This window comes from Cheilinus undulatus, linkage group 17 (assembly GCF_018320785.1).
Source record: "Cheilinus undulatus linkage group 17, ASM1832078v1, whole genome shotgun sequence".
NCBI lineage: Eukaryota > Metazoa > Chordata > Actinopteri > Labriformes > Labridae > Cheilinus > Cheilinus undulatus.
In genome coordinates this window covers 42,881,198-42,902,485 of record NC_054881.1, presented here as the reverse complement: position 1 = coordinate 42,902,485, position 21,288 = coordinate 42,881,198, and the positions used below count along the sequence as shown (strand labels likewise).

General features: G+C 37.6%; 2 protein-coding genes across 2 annotated transcripts in view; one reads left to right on the top strand and one right to left on the bottom strand.

Moving 5' to 3' along the window:
• Positions 1-1,722: 1,722 nt before the first annotated feature.
• LOC121525598 (protein SET-like) lies at positions 1,723-9,644 on the bottom strand. The gene is made up of 8 exons (XM_041811659.1): positions 9,424-9,644; positions 7,166-7,223; positions 6,942-7,084; positions 6,752-6,855; positions 6,461-6,574; positions 6,205-6,375; positions 5,167-5,301; positions 1,723-3,036 (listed from the first exon to the last, which is right to left on the bottom strand). The coding sequence occupies exons 1-8, from the start codon at positions 9,491-9,493 to the stop codon at positions 3,016-3,018; spliced, it is 816 nt and encodes a 271-aa protein (XP_041667593.1). The 5' UTR covers positions 9,494-9,644; the 3' UTR covers positions 1,723-3,015.
• A 902-nt stretch (positions 9,645-10,546) lies between these two features.
• Positions 10,547-21,288, top strand: part of pkn3 (protein kinase N3) — a 31,545-nt gene continuing 20,803 nt past the window's right edge. Inside the window, exons 1-2 of the mRNA XM_041811653.1 lie at positions 10,547-10,837; positions 18,515-18,791. Of these exons, the coding sequence (XP_041667587.1) occupies positions 10,817-10,837; positions 18,515-18,791 (298 nt within the window). The 5' untranslated portion in view covers positions 10,547-10,816. The remainder of the gene's footprint in view (positions 10,838-18,514; positions 18,792-21,288) is intronic.

Below are 21,288 nucleotides of genomic sequence, written 5' to 3'. Positions count from 1 at the left end.
CTTTTAGGACGGTAAATCCTGATGCTGCTGGCTGTTCTGGTCAACAAATAAGAGAAATCTGTTCTAACAGACAAACAGACCCTGTTGATCACAGCATGGACCTTTTATTCTTGTGGCTAAATAGAAAAAGAATCATTTTTATTTTACTATTTTTTTTCAGAGTTTACACTGCAGAATTAGAAATGCTTTTGACACCTTCCTTAGTTTTAACATTTTTTGGACTTTCATAAATAAATCTGTCTGGACCTCTACATGTAGCTAAAAACTACATTTCTACCCCACTCATGTAAGTCTATAAAAGAAATCTCAGTTTCTGCCATTTTTAGGAGGCAGAAGTAAAAAGTACTGATCATCAAAGATAAAGCTGCCTCATTTAAGCCCAGATGAAGAGATTTGTTGGTCTATTAAATCTAAACCTTTTTTAAATTGCTTGAAAATGTTGTGCATAACTGCCTGACTCTTCCAGCTCCTTCCATGGTTTTAGGTTTTTGTTGTAGTTTTAGTCAGCGTGCAGCTCTGTGGTAAACATCAGTGGTTTAAAAATGTTCGATAGAAATAAATAGGACTGGATTACATTCATACAAAATCATCATTAAAGCTAGTTTAACAGAAATTAACTCACATAAATATTAAGCATCTGTTCAGATGCAATCGTTTTTTCTTCATAAGAGTTTCACAGAAATTTTTATTTATTGATTTCTTATAAAGAATGAAGCACCCAGGCTGCCAATAATCGATTATAAGAATACTTTGAGGGTTTTTCGTTGTAATTCAGGGGTGTCCACAGCTTTTTTTGAGGGCCACATTGTGAAGAACACCAGGCTGACAGAGCTGATTAGATATTCTTCAGCTGTGGTGTATTTAAGGTTTGAAAGACCAGTTAAACAGGTTCAGATATGCATGTATTATAAGAATGGTTTAATTTAATCCATCAGAGCTGATTCCCTTCAATCACAGAAGGGGCCGGATTCTGAACTTGGGTCTAACCTGAGGGCCTACCAGGGTCAACATTAAACCAAACTTTTAACCTCATTTTCATCAGTAATATATTATGGGAAAAATAAGCACTGATTATAAATGATTTGAGATTTAAAGAGTCAAAATAAGTTAAAGGCTCAAAATCTGGGATAAAAAGTCAAAGTTATGAATGAAAAAGGTTCAAAAAATAAGATAATGCTTTTAAAAGGCAAATATATATATATATATAAAAAGTCACAGTAACGTTTTTAAGGTCAAAATATGAATTGAAATTTAAAATTGTGAACCTAAAATGTCAAAATATGAGATAAAAGTCCAAATAATAAATGTAAAAGGTCATATATATATTTAATTACATTTTATGTTTAAGGATATTTGATATCATTAAGGTTAAGTTTACATATTCATACTGAAGGAAATCTGCAGACCTCATATTTTAGGGCCAGTTATAATAAAAATACATGATCTTGCGGGTCAGGTATAACTGTACCACGGGCCGATTTGGCCCCCCCGGCCTTGAGTTTAACACTCCTTGTCTACATTATTTTATCTTTTATCTTTAGCTTTAATAAAAGCCAAATATGCTAAATGGACAAACTCTACCTTACACTGTAGTTTAAAAGTTAAAAAGCGGCCATATTTGTTTAACACCAATAATAATCCATCATTATTCCCCTCATTTCTTTTGCAGATTTACCAAAATCAAATAAATAAAAACAATACAGTATTCCTTTAAAACCTGAGTAAGCCCAAACTGTTTATTTTAAAACTCACTGGCAACAAAGTCTGGAGTATTAACATGACAAATCGGAACTGTAAGAATGAACAACGGTCACATCGGAGAACCAGTAGTGCTGAGAAAACGCTTTACAACAAACCTTAGTGTGATCATTTGACCCCACGGCAGCTGGTGTTAGAGGGAGCATGGACCAATCAGCATCCAGCTGTCCTAACGGGACCTTGGAGTCAGATTTTTACATTTTGACCTCAAACCTCCATGATTGCTGACTGTGCATTATCGTTGCCTGACTTCTTTAAGAATTTGGAAAAAACACAGCGTAGTAAAATGCCCAAATGTGATCAAACTACTCCAAAAATCATGTTTACATTTATTTATTGTAACAAAGCAACTGGTACACTTAATTTAATGTGAACAGGTTTCCAGCAGAACAGGAGAAAACGCTGCAGACTCCACGGAGAGGGACTCCACAGAAACCTTATCATCTTCAAAATGTTAAGCCAAGCTCAAAATTTTAGGTTGTTTATATAAAAAAATGTACAATTCAAATGTTTGTTGTGGGTGCTTGAAAAACGAAAAATTCTTAAACAAGACGCCCAGAGTTGTTGTTGTCGTTGAAGCCCCGCCTTCGCCGCTGCGCCGCACCTCCCCGTTAAACTGTGTACAATAACAACCGTCCCACCAAAGATACATGAAAATCCCAAAAACATTTACAATGGTTGAAAGGAACGAGCTGGTGCTTTCAATCAGTTCCATTAGTACAATAAGTCACAAAGGAAAATGCAACTTCTAAGAATAAGCCGTCTCCCCACCACTGATAGAATATAATATACATTTATATATAGAAAAGTGGCTAAGGATGCTATGATTAAGTTATCACTGCACCATGGCTTATTTATTGAACTCACAACTTCAACAGAATTCATATTTTACATAGAAATTGCTATTGTACGTATTTTAAATCTACGTAGGATGACGTGCAGAATGCTACAAATTTTTTTTATTCTTTTGCATGTCTTTGGGAGATGTAGGGAAACAATGACAGGTGAGACTCGGAGGGCCACCCCCGCCATCCTGGGACCCCGCCGCTCCTGATGGTGACCCGCTGTGTTTGTAGCCGGTCGTCATGGAGACGCCGGGGCCGCAGAGGACAAGGGTGGACATGCTGACGACACACAGGAAATAGTTTTTTACAAATCCCACCCCTCCCCAAAAAAACAAACAAAATATTTTGCTCCCGAGGTTTTTTGTAGGATGATCACGGAGGGAGAACGGGGAAAGGGTGTGAGCCGAGACGATCAGTCGTCCTCGCCGTCATCCTGGAGAAGAGAGAAGGGAAGACATTTATAGACAGGCAAATAAAAACAGGCTGATCTAACGATGATTTAGTTACCGTAGACCGCAAAAATTAAACCCCTTTTTGTCCCTGCCGAGCACACCTACACACCTGCCACAGGTTTACAGGCAGCTTTGAGCTGGGATGGATTAGAGAAGCTCTCCACTAACACCTATAAGGATGTCATCCTCTGAACCTCAGAAAACATTCCATCCTTGCCTATAAAGACGTCATCCTCTGAATCTTATAAACATTCTATCCTTACCTATAAAGATGTCATCCTAATAAAACACTCCACCCTTGCCTATAAAGATGTACTCTTTTAAAGCTTATAAAACATTCCACCCTTGCCTATAAAGAAGTCATCCTCTGAATCTTATAAACATTCTAACCTTGCCTATAAAGACGTCATCCTCTGAAGCGTATAAACATTCCACCCTTGCCCACAAAGATGGCATCCTTGGAGCTTATAAAACGTTCCAGCCTTGCCTATAAAGATGTAATCCTTTCAAGCTATAAACATTCCATCCTTTCCTATACAGATGCCATTCTTTGAAGCCTACAAACATTCTATCCTTGCCTATAAAGATGTCATCCTCTGAAACTTAAAAAATGTTCCAGCCTTGCCTATAAAGATGTCATCTTTTGAAGCGTATTAACATTCCATCCTTGCCTATAAAGATGTCATCCTCTAAAGCTTAAAAAATGTTCCAGCTTTGCTCATAAAGATGTCATCTTTTGAAGCTTAGAAAATGTTCCAGCCTTTCATATAAAGTTGTAATCCTCTGCAGCTTATACACATTCCATCCTTGCCTGTTAAGATGTCATATAATCAATATTTAACTGTCGTCTAGCTGATACAGTTATTGATATATAAACTTGTATTTCAGAGCTTAAATTACAGTCCTTTGAACAAACTTTAATGATTGAGGATGAACAAATAAGCAAACTTTAGTTTTTAAAGAGATTTAAAAGTTCAGAGTTAGAATGGACACAGGAAAAAGTCCTGAAATGATGCAGGCCTGCTGGTCCAGCCTGAATCACCACTGATTTATTTTTACATATGACCAAAATTTACCGTAACTTCATGCTCATATTCACAGCTAACATACTGGGCTTAAATATCTGCAGAAATTTTAGTATCTGAGATATCCATAATTGCCTCTTTAAGCCAATAACTACTAACACCGACATACCAGGCCGATAATATTGGACATCCCTAATTTTCATCAATAATGACACAAGTAAGCAGAGTAGAGCTTTAGTTAAAATATTTAAAGGTTATGATTGCATCATTTTATCTAATTAATATTAACGAGAAAAATCTCATCTTTACAGCTTCGAATCTTCCCTCAAAAACGCAATTTTCTTTTTCTTAATGTGACATTTAAACACTTCATGATTTAATTTACATTCACCAAATAGTCATTCTACTGAGCTGACCTTGAACACACCGTAATGTGATCTCATTAAGACAGGTAATTAACTTTTGATCAACTGATTTTAACACTAAGAGCTCGTTAAGAATGGTAATTAACTTTTGATCAACTGATTTTAACACTGAGAGCTCGTTAAGACTGGTAATTAACTTTTGATCAGCTGATTTTAACACTGAGAGCTTGTGATGTCATGCATGCAATGACGTCACATCACAGAACCCTGTTAGCAGTATTGATCAGCTGGAATGTGTTTCATTCTTGGCTTTTGAAAAGCATAGAGGTGGGTACAGATCCAAGTCTTAATCTCTATCCCTATTTAACCCAGACTAGGCTTTCTGAGCATGCTCCATAGCCTCCACGTCATGCTTTGACCTGGAAGGTTAACGGCATAAATAGTTAATTTAGCAGAAGTGCTGTAGTCTAACACCAAAAGTGAAGTGTAGTGCAGTGGAAATGTGCAGAGATGTTCTTGTTTTTCACTGTCCATTATTCCACCAGTTGCTCATGTCTAGGTCTAACAGTAACAGCAACAACCACGTCTAACATGGTGGAGTCTGACAGATGTCCATCGATAAACTGATTTTCCCTGGTGCTTGTATACTGGAACAAAGTGTGATGTTTTATCCAGAAACACCCCGCTGCAGCGACAGATAAAAATGCATGTGCATCCATACCTCTCCATCTTCTCCGTCTCCATCCTCATCTTCATCTTCACCTTCCTCTTCTTCTCCCTCATCGATGTCTTCCAGACCCTCCTCTTCATCATCATCATCATCGCCATCTCCTTCCTCATCTTCCATGTCAGGGACCTGGGGGGCAGTTATATCTGTTAGTAACAGTGTTAGCACCAGAGATGAGAGCAGAGAGCTTTAACCCCGCCATCATCAGGACCCATGTGGTAGAACTCTGATGGTAAGTATCACTGCAGCTGTGTTGTGACTTTTCCACGTAAACCATATCTGGTTCATCATCTGTGTGTAAATTAAATAATAAATAAATGCTGTATTTCTCTTGTAATAAGATTTATATTAAATTCTGAGACCCGGTCATCTTATCCAGATGGTGCTGTGTCCCATGATGCATTTATAACTGCTTCTTACATGCTTCTTCTTACATTAGGATAGCAGATCTCATCTGGTCAAACCTCAGGAGCCACCAACAACTTCTTAGTGAGAAAATGTGACTCTAATGTCTAATACTTTTCAACCAATCACATTCAAGAAGTAAAAAAACGGTGCAGTTGGACTGTCGAAAATATGGGACAGAACAAAGAAAAAGAACAAAAAATGTTTGAACAGCGGCGCAGGGGTTAGCGCCGTTGCCTCACAGCAAGAAGGTTCCTGGTTCTCTTCCTGGTCAGGACCCTCCCCCGTGCATGAATGTTCTTTCCAGGTACTCTGGCTTCCTCACACCACCACAAACATGCATTTAAGGTTGATTGGTGACTCTAAATTGGCCGTAGGTTTGAATGTGCGCATGACTGGTTGTCTGTCTCTGCATGTCAGTCCTGTGATTGACTGGCGACCAGTCCAGGGTGTACCCGGTCTCTCACCCAGTGATGGCTCCAGCCTACACTCCCAATGGATCTGCTGATCCCACCTTAACATTACTACTATCCCAAAACATGGCCATGCCTCTGCTACATCCATACTGAAGCTGAAACATCACTGGGACATAAACAGGAGTGCGAACCAGCCCGTGGTCATGCCTACCAGGTAGTACTGCAGCGGGTTGGGCCAGATGTCGTCTTTGATAACTTCCCCCAGCTCGTCGGCTCCTGCGTCAGAGTGATCGGTGAACCAGGTGAAGAAGCTCTCGGGCTCCTCGTGCTGCCGCTTCTTTCCAGCTTTGTTCGGCGTCTGGCCCGTACGCTTTGTCAGGTCCTGGGTAGATACGTGTGATGAGCTTTTAAAGCATTAAGGATTAAAATAATCACAATCACATTGCGCAAAACTAATGCAAACCAACCTTTCCGGCTTTCCATTTGATTTCAGAAGATTTGGAGACAGGATCCCCGCTCTCGTTTACGTTGAACTCTTTGGAGAGGGCTTTGTTCTCAAAGTACGGGTTCTCGTCAAAATACTAATGAAGAGACAAACGCTGGAGTCAGAAAACCGCAAAATTTAACGAACTTTCAATTTTCTTTGCAAAAACCGACCCCCTAATCGTTCACTGATGGCCCCTTAAGGCATTCAGGGAGTTTCTTGAATTGAATTAAGTTGACTTAAATTGCAAAAGTAAAAGAACATAAATACTCACAAAATCTATTCTGTATCCAGACTTTATGTCCTCAAACTCAGTGACCTCCACCCTTGACAAGTAATGAAGAGCTTCTTCATCCTCCTCCCCCAGAAGTGCTGAAACTAGAAGTCAAACAAAAGCACAACTGGGTTGTAATAAATGTTTGGATTCCCCTCTTAGACTCATTAAAGTGAAACCACCAGTTTACCTTGTGGATGGTTGACGAATGTTGTGACCCAGAAGTTGGGGATTTTGGCGATGAGTTCTGATCTCTTCTGAAAGAATGGCTGGCGTAATTTGTTGTACTTCTGCTCTACTTTTAAAATTTCTTCACTTGCCTGTTCGTTCAGTCTGAGGGAGAAAAGAAAAGGAAATTAAAAAAGACTCTACATGAAGAAAAATCTCGTGGCTCACAAAGAATCTCAAACCCACCTGTCAATTTCATTCTGTACTTCATCGATGTGTTCGATTGCTTCCTGTTGCTCTTTTTCTGAAAACAAAGGAAACTTCGGTTAACAGCGTTTAGGGAGAACGGACGTTACCCCTGCTAACCACCACCACAGAGACGACTCCTCTCAATGAACTAGAAGTCACATTTTAGATTGAAGTATTGCACCTTCTGCGATTTGTTTTTTTTGTTTATTCTTTGTATTTGTTTACTATAATAAAAGCAAATAAAATCTCAATTATAAAAAAAAAGTCCAGGCCTAAAATAAAAAGGAGACAAAACACAAAATACTTTTAACTTATAGTGTCTTTTTAATACACTAAAAACAGGGCTGGGCAATTAATTAAGAAATTGATTAAATTGCAATATGGCCTGCTGCAATTTTCAAATCGCAAAAGGTGCAATTTTTTTTTACCTGAAATTTGTCAAAATAGCAGTCTTATTCTAATTTTTTTAGCAGCAGATGTTATGCATGACATATCATGCAATCATTCAGATGCCATTTTTTTAGAATAGTCTACAAAAATCCTACCTTCTTCATTTTTGTACTTTTTTTTTTATTAAATATAAGAATGACCAAAAAACCTTCAATAAAATAGTTCATATCTAAGTTGCAATACAATTCAAAATCATCAGAATTAGACACTTCTGAAGAATTGTTCAGCCCTTGTTTAGATATAAAAGAAAGTTAAGGAATAGGCAATCGCATATGAAACCACAATTGCAATATTGTGGGAAAAATGCAATTCGATTATTTTCCGAAATCCTTCAGCCCTAGAAAAAAATGTAGACTAGGGCTGAACAATTTTGAAAAATAATCTAATTGTGTTTTTTTTCCCCAATATTGCAATTGTGATTTGATATTTGATTATCCCTTAACATTATTTTATTCCTCAATAAGGGCTGAAAAATTCTTTGAGAGTGTCTAATTCTGATGATTGTGACTCGTATTGTAAATTGGATGTGAATTATTGCATTGAAAGTTTTTTATCATTCTTACATTTAATATGAAAATAAGCACAAAACTGAAGAAGGTAGGCTTTTTGTTGACTACTCTATAAAAAAGACACCTGAATGATTGCATATGTCACATCTCTGCTGCAAAAAACCCGTTTTAATCTGGTATTCCAACACAAATTTCAGGTCAAAGAAATACTGAACCTTTTCCGATTTGAAAATTGCAGCAGCCTGATTGTGATTTATCTAGTTTTCCATTAACTGCCCAGCCCTAGTTTTCCATCATCAAAAATTTCAAGAAAAATCCCAAACACATTCGCCAACGAGCAGTCTCGTTTTACAGCGTGCGGAAGTTTCCCTGCATTATTGATGGATTTAATCCTCTCCCGTACAACTTTCTCACTAAATATTTCTAAATCTTGCCTGGCGTTATTTTCGATGCTGCCAGTCGCTAAAACATGCGGTATCCAGCAGGTTAAAAACACGTGGTGTGGATGAAGCACCGTAATGTCACCCCCATTGTGTGTCTGTGTCTCGGCGGCTCACCGACCCTCTGCCTCCTGCAGCTCGGAGCTTCCTGTTGCAGCTAAAGGCGGCCTGGTTTGAATGAGAGGCTTAACGCCGTTTTCACGGGACATGCTATCCGCTTCACGATCAGATTTACGGACCAAGCGCTCCAAAAAGCCTCTTTGCGCCACAGAAACACCCACTAACACTTCTAACTCCACGTACTTAACACATTTTGGCCGTTACGCTGCATTAAAACGGCTTGTTTACATCTGTTCCGATCGTACCCTCACACAAAAGCTGACACGCGTGGCTGTGGTAAACAGAGCGGCTAACATCCACGGTGCTCGCCCTCTTTAGGCTAATGGAAACGCGACTGTCGCTAATAATGTGTGCAAACACACCAGGCGTTCGTGCATGGGGAAAATATCGCGATATTATCAACACAACAAACTTTCTTAAATACCAGCATGAAGAATATCTGCACATTATCACGCTAACTGCAGCTTGTTCCATGTAAATACCGATCTCCTTCACGTGAACGAGGAGCTAAAGAAAGCTAATCGCTAGCTCACGCTGGCTAAACTGTTAGCCTAGCATGCTAAAACAATCAAGCACTCAGCTCGTGTGTTTATATGCTGTACAGGCTAATTAAGATGTCTCCATAGTAACACACTGTCTGATTGACTTTAATGGAAAAAGTCAAACTCGCCTTAAGCTAACAAAACGACGATAAACAAATGAAAATGGCGTTGGTGAGAATAACCGCCATTCCTACCAGAGGTCTCGTCCGCTCCGTCGTGATTTGAATTCTCCTTCCTGCTGACTTTCGCCGATGAGGCAGACATGGTTATCGATCTTCGTGACTCTTTAGACCAGAATTATATCCCGGCTGTTGTTAAACTCTTCTCTGGGAGGTAAAAGTTAGTTCCACCTTTCACAGAGTGCGTGTCTTCAACCACACGAGAAGGAGGAATGAGCGCAGCTTTGCACGCTTGTTTCTATCTGTGGCGCTCTGTCGGTCAATGTATTTATTGTACTCTACCGCCCCCCGCTGGCCGGAGTAACAAAACACAAACACAAACAATAGAAACGAAGGGGCTTTTCTGGCTTTACTTGGGAGTTTCTGCTGTTTTTGTTTGTTTGTTTGTTATTATTATTATTAAAAGGACAGGGAAATAGTAAAGTGAGAATTGTGCTGGTGAGGTAGGAAACCCAACGGCCTTTTAATATTTTACAATACAATAATAACTTAAATAATCCCCGAAGGGAAATTCATTTGTCTGGAGTCTCATCTGTTTATAGTAGAATATTAATTATTATTTAATTATATAATTGAGTAATAAATAATACTAATTCATATATATTTAACTATATATTATATTTAATAATAATTATTATTAATTAGTTATTCAACCTAACCATACTTTTTTGTTAGACTTTTTGACGAAGAATAAAAAAACCGAATCCGCCATGAACAAACTTTTGCAAATGCATCTTTTAGTGAAGCATCAAAGTGATTAATCCTGAGCAAAGTTTTTAAAATTAAGATAATAATAATAATAACAGTAATAATAATAATGACAGTAATAATAATAAAAAGTAATAATAATAAAAAGTAATAATTATAATAATAGTAATACAAATAATATAAGTAACAGTAATAATAATAATACAAGTAATAATAATAATAATAATAATAATACGTTAAATCATTTATTTTCCGGTGGAGCCTAATTTGCCAAATTTCACCCTTTTTAAAGTTATTTTTTAATCAAAGCCGCTATCTCGACAGGTGCATCGCAAACTCGAATGTGATTGGCCCCTTTAGCGGCTTATCATCACCGTCGGCCAACCAATCCAGCCGCCGTCACGTGACGTCACCACCGTGCAAACGCAGAGTTAAACCAAAGTCGACTCAAAGTTTAGCTTCAGATTTGCTCCCCGTGTAAAAACAGCCGTGCTGCCGAGTGGCGCGCCTCTGAGCGGCTTTAGCAGACGTTGAATTTCACATGAAGCTGTCAGTTTACTTTTAACCGAGCCGTGCCGAGCCGTGCCGAGCTTGGAGGTTTTCTTTTTTTTGTTTTTTATACCGACTCCTGAGACTGAAGAAGACCGCTGGGAGCTGCCAGGGGAGCGGACGTTGACGCTCACGGACACTGACAGCCACCATGTCAGGTTTAGCTCTACAGGTAAGGCTAATGCTGGTGTCTTATCCGTCAAAATTAGAAGATTTCTTTGGTTTTAATGGTTCCCATGTTTTGCCCAGCTCATGTTATACTGGTTTGTGTCATTTTAGTGGAGTTAAATGACGCTTTCCAGTTGTCACACTGGCAGACAGGTGCACTGGATTTTCCTGTTCGTCAGGTTTGCTTCCTCTCATAGTTCCTCTGTCTTTGTGCTGGTCAGACAAAAACCTTTAACAACTGTAGCTGAAAATGACTCAGTTAGCCTAGAACAAGCAGCGAGGAGCTGGGAACACCCAGTCTGTGTTTTTAAGGGTTTATTCAAATCAAAGTTAGATCAAATTTGACTGTAGTTTGTTTCAGCAGCCATGTAAATCCTGAACACACACTGGTGTTCTCTGGCCTACAATGTTCCGTTTCACCTTAGCCGAGTCATTTCAGGATTCACAGGATTTATCATCATCTATCCAGAAGTGTTCATTTTTAACAGTTTAGTCAGATAAATAAAGTTTGGAGTGAAATAGTTTTATAGGTGGTGCTGTTGTTGTGATTGGCAGGAGGTGTGTCCTCTGCTTCAAGACAGATTCCCACACAGAGACACCCTAGACCAGTGATACTCATTTATGTCTTCATTTGAAATATTATTCCCCCCGAAAACCTTCAAAAATGATAAACTATGACCGTAGAAATCATCCATTACAAGTCACAATCAGTTTGAATCCCCACATTTACAGGCTTGGCTTTAACTGTCAACCTTTGTTTTTTGTCTGTGTATTTCCATCGCCCTTATTTGCAATTTTATTGCCACTTTTAATCTATTTTCACTGCTTTAAGCCCACCTTTGCCATTGCTTTTTGCCACTTTTTGCTCATTTTTACTACTCCTATCCCATTGTTGCCACCAGGTTTTTTTTTTTTGCCTCTTTTATCCTGTTTTTGCAAATTTTTTCCCTTTTTTGCATTTTTTTGGCCACTTTTCACCCATTTAAGCTGCATTTTGCCAGTAAATGCCACTGTTTTCAGCTTTATTGCTGCTCTTTGGTGCTTTTTGACCATTTTTCCCACGTTTTTGCTCATTTAAGTAGCCTTTATACTCTTTTTTGCCATGTTTTTGCTGTTTTTTGGCCATTTTTTGCCACTTGTAACTCATTTTTTGGTAACTTCTCACCCATTTTTGGCACTTTTTCTCCTTGTTTTTTACACTTTTCACCCACTTTCTGCCGTTTTATGTCTACTTTGCCATTTTTTTGCCACTGTTTGACCATTATTTGCCACCTGTAACTTAAATGAGTAACGCTGCCCTAGACTGTAATTAAGCCACTCACTAATAGAAAAGATTAATGATGAAACTGTAAGTTAGGAAAGGTGTTTAAGTCTTAGTTAAGACCTGAAAGCTCCACAAACCTACCATGTCAGGAATCATGCCATGAACAGGAGTGTGTTCCTTGTTTCTTTCATTTGATTGGTTTTAAGTTAAGTGCGGACTGCTAGTTTGGTATTGTGGTAAAAACTAAATACAGAGCTGCTTGACATTCTTTTGAATTGTTTGTTTTGAAAGCCAAAAGCCCATATATATAATTTATAGAAGAAAACTTCAAGCTGAAACAGGGAAACTGGAACTCGTTTGGTGTTTAAGGTGGAAAACTGCCTCACAGCAGGAATTACAACTGAAAATATGTATATATATCAATTTTTTCTCTTAACTGGTAGATTACTTCATAGCTCTGATTTAGGGCTGGGTGATATGGAACAAAAATATCTGGACCAAAGTGATAAATGCTGCACACTTAATCTAGCTGCAGTCATGATTTTAGGCTGTGCAGTTAAATAATTACACAAAGGCTGCAGTGACTTTAGACTGCAGTGAAAGGTTTGCAAAAATGCATGCAGAAAGGCCTTTAGGTTTACAATAGTGTAAGAATATTAAAAGGATAACAGCATGACAATACTGGAAAATAATATTGTGTGATACTAACCTTGCAAAGCAGATGGATCCGCCCGTTTCTGTGGTTCTCACTGGTGAATCCCTTATAGTGCAGGGCTACTTTAAATGAAGTTTAAAGTCCAAAATAGTTGCATTACAACTGTAAGATTTGAGTGTTTATTGTCCATAATTCCGCTGTAAAAGCTCGTGCTGTAGTTTGCTGTGTTTTTAATATTGAAATGTAAATTGCACAGGAAAGATGCCTCAGTTTCACTTGTTCAAATACAGGTGACCTAATTCTGTTATTTCTCAACAGGAAAAAATGATAAATATTAGTGCAGCATGAATAATTTAAACACAGTCATAATCCTGATGTTAATACTTGAATTAAATTGAATAATCACAGAAAAGACTTAATATTGAAGTATTCAGGTTTGCATGAATGCCTGCAGAAAGGCCTTTAAGATTACAATAGTGCCACTACTGCAGAAGGAAAATGTTATTTTTTGTTATTTTAAAAAGCAGTACTGTAAAACTTCAGGGTTGTTTTTTTTTTTAGTTTAGTTTAGCCAGGTTTATTTATTTATCAAGGGACAGTGTGCAATGATGGTCATGCAGATGAAAACATGGTTGCACCAGATTTAGCAAGTGGCTAATTTCCATCTGTTGTCCCACATAAAACTGACACAAAACACAAATACAAGTCCCAAAAACAAGGGCAGACCCCTGACAAGACCACAGCTGACAAGACAAAGTACAAAAAATACATTATGATCATTATAGAGGACCATAAATAAGTCCTACTATGTACAAATAGCATAAAGGTATTAAAGTAGTCTAGTATGTTCACCAACGTACAAAAGCAGCAATATAAAAATGCTGATGGTTCTTAATATTTCTGTGTTTTCAGCTGAGATATACAAACTTCTAGACTATCATTATTCCCTGTATTTTTATTGATAACCAAGCCAGCAGACCTGTGATCATCAACCGGAGGCCCAGGGGCCACATCAGGCCCCCCAAAGCTCCCCATCAGGCCCCTTAAAGATTATTCAACTCTGAAAATGTGCAGAAGATAAAGTAAAGTTATAAAATCAACCCCAAAATGATCAACACTGAAACGGTTTTATCTGGAATGACTTAATGTTTAATCCATTTTTTATGCAAATCCACGTCAGCCAGTATTGATGAATATGATGCATGAGAAACACGTACTTATCAGTCCAGTCCGGATTAAATCTACACTTTTCTGTGTCAACTTTCCACTCCAGGATCTTTGAGTTTTCCCTCCCTGAGAATCCAAACAGAAGATCCTCTTCTTGCTCTTGTTTATTATGAATGAAGATGCAGCAAACGAGCCTAAAATCCAGACGACACCACTACCCCAGAAATATGGAGCTAACATTTTTAATAGTCCCCTTATAGAAAACAGAACCTGATCTCACTTAGGGCTGAGCAGTTAATAACAAATCAGATTAAATCGCAATAAACCTGCTGCAATTTTCAAATTGAAAAAAGAACGCCTGTTTACCAGCGTTCTCTTCAGTTAGTCCCAGACATGGGGGCCGCATTTGAGACTATTTACACCTATGGTTCTCACCTGATCCAGACTCAGGACCCACTACTGACTCCTTAGCTAAGACTCACAGCCCAAATATCCTCATGCGTTTCCATCATAACCAGGGGTGTCTCACCACGGTGTTCTCGGGTTTCTCTAAAAAATATATAGAAAGAAAATAGGTTAATTTCCAGGAAGTATTTGAATGTAAAACATAAATTAAAGAGAACCATAACTTACATTTTTGATATTATAAAGCTGAAAGTAGCTGATTAGATGGTAGAAAGTCATTCCATTGTTTTCTTACAGTTTAGAAACAACCAATAACACTTTTGTCTAAGACTGATCAATAAGGAGCCACTCATTCATCAGCATTTAAACTGAGCAGCTGATTAGACTAAGCGTTGTTTAGTTTGGTTTCTCATCAGTTTAGGGCTTTAGAATGTCAGAAATATAACTTTATAAGCTTGACACTTTCAAGTTTATAACGTCAAAATTTATGACCTTATCTGAGTTTATAATCTCAAATATTTAAAGTTTTTTTTTAATGGACAGATCCTCCTTATTTCCTTATTTTTTACAGTGTCCCTTATTCACTGTCATAGTTTCTAATGAAAAATTAGGCAAAAAGCTTGAGAGGGAATAAAAGATGTGATAAAACAAAGAGACTGAAGCAGTGTTAATTTTGGCAGCTATTTTTAATTTTAGTCTTTAGACAAAATGTTAGAGTTTTAGTTTAGCTTTAGTCCATAAAAGTCTTCATATTTTAGTCTGAACTTTTAGTCCAAGCATTTATTCTCTTGCCTGAATCTGGTACCAGATCATGGTAGTGTGTTCTCTGCTAAACCTGGGGTCCCTGCTTTCTATAGCTGAGAGGCAGAACAGATACAGATGTGTTGGTTTTGACAGATTTACCCACAGTGGAGAAATATCACAGATTTAGAATGTCTGACAAAAACTACATTACAGTTTAGTCTAGTTCTAGTCATCACAGATCTATTTTTGTTAGTCTCAGTCTAGTTCTAGTCATCACAGATCTATTTTTGTTAGTCTCAGTCTAGTTCTAGTCATCACAGATCTATTTTTGTTAGTCTCAGTCTAGTTCTAGTCATCACAGATCTATTTTTGTTAGTCTCAGTCTAGTTCTAGTCATCACAGATCTATTTTTGTTAGTCTCAGTCTAGTTCTAGTCATCACAGATCTATTTTTGTTAGTCTCAGTCTAGTTCTAGTCATCACAGATCTATTTTTGTTAGTCTCAGTCTAGTTCTAGTCATCACAGATCTATTTTTGTTAGTCTCAGTCTAGTTCTAGTCATCACAGATCTATTTTTGTTAGTCTCAGTCTAGTTCTAGTCATCACAGATCTATTTTTGTTAGTCTCAGTCTAGTTCTAGTCATCACAGATCTATTTTTGTTAGTCTCAGTCTAGTTCTAGTCATCACAGATCTATTTTTGTTAGTCTCAGTCTAGTTCTAGTCATCACAGATCTATTTTTGTTAGTCTCAGTCTAGTTCTAGTCATCACAGATCTATTTTTGTTAGTCTCAGTCTAGTTCTAGTCATCACAGATCTATTTTTGTTAGTCTCAGTCTAGTTCTAGTCATCACAGATCTATTTTTGTTAGTCTCAGTCTAGTTCTAGTCATCACAGATCTATTTTTGTTAGTCTCAGTCTAGTTCTAGACATCACAGATCTATTTTTGTTAGTCTCAGTCTAGTTCTAGTCATCACAGATCTATTTTTGTTAGTCTCAGTCTAGTTCTAGTCATCACAGATCTATTTTTGTTAGTCATAGTTTTAGTCGATGAAATGATCACTGGATTGAAGCATCTCCTTCAAAATAAACACATCTGTGAACTACTGAAAATGGCTTTGTGTCCCACTTATGGGTGCCAACCCACCTGTTGAGAACCAAAGATTCAGACAGCAGTTAGGACCTAGATGTTCCCTCTAAAACTTCCTGTTGTTCCTGTTGATAGTAGTCATCGTTGAAATAATGCATATGTTCTTGACGTGTGGAAGTCTCAAACATTTTTAGGGCTTTAGCGTACGTCAGCATTAATGTCATTGACTGATTTAAAAATTACTCGACTACCTTTTAGACTTCTAGACTTTAGACATGCTAAAAATAGATCTGTAGATCTGAGGGAACGTAGTCTTTTCATACTCAGACTGGGGAGATTACACTCTGAAAAAGTTACGTCAGGGTGGAGGTGTTTAACAGAATGTGCCTTACAGTCAAACAATAGCTGGATTATGTAATCTGCAACACTTCTGACTGAGCATTATTATCACTGTATGGAGTGCAGATATCAGTGCTCTAAGACGGCCCCCAAATAAAGGTGTCTGAGCCTGGGGGCCCCTCTGGACCTGAAGGTGGTTTTGGATTTATTTAATATTTAGGAAGAACATTTAGGTACTTTAGGCATGGCAACCAGCAGAAAGAGAGAAAATGAGATAGAAATAACATTTAAATTATGGTGTTCATATCATTATTGCAGTATTAAGTCATGCAATCACATATTGCAAATATTTATTGTGCAATTTATTGCAGAAGTGAAGAATTTTTTCCACTAATTCCTCTCCTACACTCCCCTCTTATTAAAAAATATTTTTTCCAGTACTGTTTGATTCCATCAGTCATTAAAATAAGGAAGATTTAATATTTTGTAACCCGTGATATTTAGAAGGTTTATATCCACAAGTTGGACTGCTTTATTTTGTAGCTTGTGCTTTGTCAGAGCTGAGTGTGGATTTATTTATTGATCCACTAGAGGGCAGTCTTGTGCTGAGTATTACTGCTCATCAGCTGACGTGATGGTTTTACTTCCTCTGTAGCAACTGTTTGATAAAGTGCTTCCCCTTCTTTTATTGTTACACTGAATACATGATTAATACAATGTATCAGTGTTACTCAACTGGCGGCCCAGGGCCACATCAGGCCCCCTAAAGTTTCCTTTCTGGCCCCGAAAGATCATTAAATTGAGAAAAGAGGGAAAGAAGATTTTAAGAGCATCTTTTGGCTTTAAATGTCTGCAACTGTTAAATCCAACTCACAAAAAATTGATATTGAAATAGTTTTAGACTCAACATTTGATCTGTTTTCACTGAAATTTACTTTCATAATTTGTCGATATTTAAAAAAGGGACAAGGTTGGTAGAAGTGCTGCAAAAATGACCAGATAAAGTGTGGAAAATAGATTAAAATGTGGCCAAAAATGGTAAAACAGAAAAAAGGCCCAAAATGTATCAAAAATTGTTTACAAATGACAAAAAATAGTGGGAAAAGTAATGAAAAGGGGTTAAAAAGTGGCAAAAATAGATGAAAAGTGGCACAAAGGGAATAAAACATGCAGGAGAAATGGTTTAAAGGGGGTTAAAATCTTTCAAAAGTTGGGTTAAAGAGGCAAAAAGGCGCAGAAATTATCAGCAATTTGATAAAAGTGTCAAAATTGGTTTTGAAGTTGCAAAAATTCATGAAAAAAATGTAATGAAGATGAGTTAAAAAGTGGCAAAAATAGAAATGTGGCAAAAATTGATAGAAGAGTGTGACAAAGGGGATCAAGCATGCAGGACAAGTGGTTTAAAGGGAGTTAAAATCTTTCAAAAGTTGGGTTAAAGAGGCAAAAAGGCGCAGAAATTATCTGTAATTTGATAAAAGTGGGGCAAAAAGGGGCAAAAAGTATCAACAATGAGTTAAACGTGGCAAAAATTGGTTTTAAAGTTGCAAAAATTGTTGGAAAAAAATGCAATGAAAAGGGGTTTAAAAGTGGCAAAAATGTTCAATTCAGGGGTCTTGCTGATTCTGTTGTCAGGCCTGTCTCCATAGATAACAGGGATAGATCTCACTGGTAATGACTAAAACTGTTCTGTGTTTTGAAAGAAATTAGAAATACTGCTACAATAATATTTCAATCAGACAAAAATATTTATTTAATTTTTATGTATTTGAAAGTCTGGCCCCCAGAGTAATCTGGCCCTTGTGCAGATGTACTTGATGACCCCTGCAATACATCATCTGCATTTGTTTTATAATGTCTTGTTGCCTACTGTGCCTAGTTTAATGGGATATCAGCTTGCATGTAATTGTGCAAACCCATTTTAATGTGGACATAATTCACAGTAGAATAAAATGCATGAATGAAATAAAAAGCAAACAGCCCCAGTGATGACAGATCGACTCATTTGGTGTTTCCTCTGCAGAGCGGGAACCTGCAGGGGCTGGATGAGGGGGACATTCTCGATCCAGAGTTTCAGCAGCGCCTGGAGGACGCCCGTACTCTCATCAGGCAGGAAATCCAGAGGGAGCTGAAGATCAAGGAGGCGGCAGAGAGGCTGCGTAGAGCCGTCACCAACCGCAAGAGCGCAGCCAACGTGGAGGGTCAGCTGAAGGCCTCAAGCCGCAAGCTGGAGAAGTTACACTGGGAGCTGCAGGAGCTCAATGCTCGGTCCATGGCTACAGAGAAGGACAGCACCACAGGTAGATAAAAGTGTTTTACTAACTGCAGCCAGCGCTCAGCTGGAGATTAACATGAAGCAGAAGCAGACAGAAACAGAGCAGCCTCCATCACATGGGAATGAAAGCATCTGCATAGTCTCGTCACAAATATAAGCAAATTTACTTTAAGTATTTACAGAAAACTTCCTCACTTTATCACCCCAAGACAAAGGAGTATTTTCAGTTAATATTTTAAATTAGAAACTACAAGAGCTTCTCGTTTGGTCAAATCAGAAGCAGCATATTGAGAGAAGTATCAGTGTAGAATCTGATTTATCGTCCTGAGGGAGTTAACTCACAGGGATCATGAAATTAAACTGATTGGAAATTTTGATATTTATCAATGCCAAAGTAGAACAATTTAAATAATTTTAATGATCTAAAGCAGGGATGTCAAACTGAATCACAGCGGGGGCTGAATTCTGAATTTGGATCCAATTGAGGGCCAAACAAGGTCAACATTTAACCATGAACTGTCAACCTCATTTTCACCAGCAATGAATTATTGGGGGGAAAAACTTAGCACTGATGTTAAAGGATTTTGAGATTTTAAAAAAGTAAAAATGGTGAGTTTAAAGGCTTAAAACCTGAAATGAGAATTCAAACTTATTAACTCAAAAGGCATTTAAAGTCAAGATCATGTTTTTAAAAGGCAAATATATAAGAAAGAAAGTTTAAATCATGATTTAAAGGGTCAAAACATGAGATATAAATTTAAAATCATGAGTTTTAAAGGTCAAAAATTAGATAAATTTCAAAATCATTGGTTAAAAATGTCAAAGCCTGAGAAAAATAGATAAATTTTGAGTTTCACAGGTCAAAATATTACTTAAAATTTAAAATTGAGAATACAAAGGCCAAATTATGAGATAAAAGTCAGAGTAAGGAGCTAAAAAGGTTAAAAATATGAATTGAAAGGGTTAAAATATGAAATAAAAAGTCTAAACCATAACTTTGCGTGATAACTGTGAGATACAAAATCAAGAATATGAAATGAAAACAGACGTTTATTTTCCCACATTCCTGACTTTCTATCAAATTATTTGAACTTATTCTTATTTTTATGACAGAACAAGGGTATTTTAAATCATCAGGGTTAGGTTTACATGTTTAAACTGGAGGAAATCTGCAGATCAGTGGACCAGTTATAAGTAAAATATGACAGGATCTGGCAGGCCGGGTACAACTGTACCACAGGCCGGATTTGGGCCCAGGGCCTTGAGTTTGACACCCCTGATCTAGAGGGGAATGACTCCATGAAAGTTGCAGGTAACCTCCTGCACACCTTCAACAATGCACAAATATGTTTGCAGCATTTGAGTGCAGAAAGATCGCTGGTACCTCTGTGCATTCAAAATTTACCTGTAGTATTTAGTCACAATGTTATAAAGAAATTTTTTAGCATACGCTTTAATCCAAAGAGACGTACATCAGTGACATAGACGTGTGTTCATGGTGGCCTCGCCCAAGGGTCAATACTGGATTCCAGTGGTGCCCAGACTGGGAATCAAACCCACAGTCTCTTGTATCAAAGTCAGTAAACCAGTTGCTGTATTTGTTGATTTTAAAACAAAAATTAACCAAATATTGGGTGCCCAGGACAAGTACTGTTCCCGTCCTGGCATAAAAAAAGATTTTAATTTTATTTAAATGTTGCTAGAATCATACATTTTAAAGTCTGGTTTCATGACAACTCCCCTTAACTGAAGCTTTTGCAATGTGCAGTTATTGCTATGAAAAATATGGTGGATATTCAAGGAATTAAGAGGATAAATCCTTCATTGAACTGGACCAGTAGTTTTCAAACTTTTTTTGACCAAGGCACACCTAAGGTTCAGCCAAAATCTCAAGGCATGCCATATTTAAATCGATAGAAAATAGACTTTTTAAATAATGTTACAGTCAAGGTGGACTATAAGGAGAGATAAAGGGGAGAGCTTTCTTGGGCCCAGCCAAATGGAGGATCATGGAAATGGTGAAAGTGGGCAAAAGGTGTCAAAACAAAGTCAGAAATGGGCGAAAATGGGTAAAAAAAAAAAAAAGTGGTCAAACAAGGGGGTGAAAGTGGCAAAAACTTGTTGAGAGTGTCAAACGATTGGCAAAATTGGGTTACAAGTGGTCTGCAAGGGTTAAATGTTTTTTAAAAAAAGGTGGTTAAAATGGGTTAAGTGATAAAAAAGGGCAAAACTGGGCAAAAAAGTGGTAAAACAAAGGCCAAAGTGGCCAAAAATTGGTAAAAAGGTGGCAAAAATGGCTTGAAAGTGTCAAAAAGGTGGCGACATAGATCACATGTGGCAGAAAAGTGGCAAAAAAGGGTTAAAGTTGCTAAAAGGTGGTAAAAAGGGGTTAAAAGTGACGGGGAAAAATGGCAAACATGGCCAAGCAATAGAAAATTGGGCAAAAAGTGGCAAAAATTGGTTAAATGTGGCAAAAAGGTTCTAAAAAGTGGCAAAAATGGGTCAAAAGTAGTAATAAGATG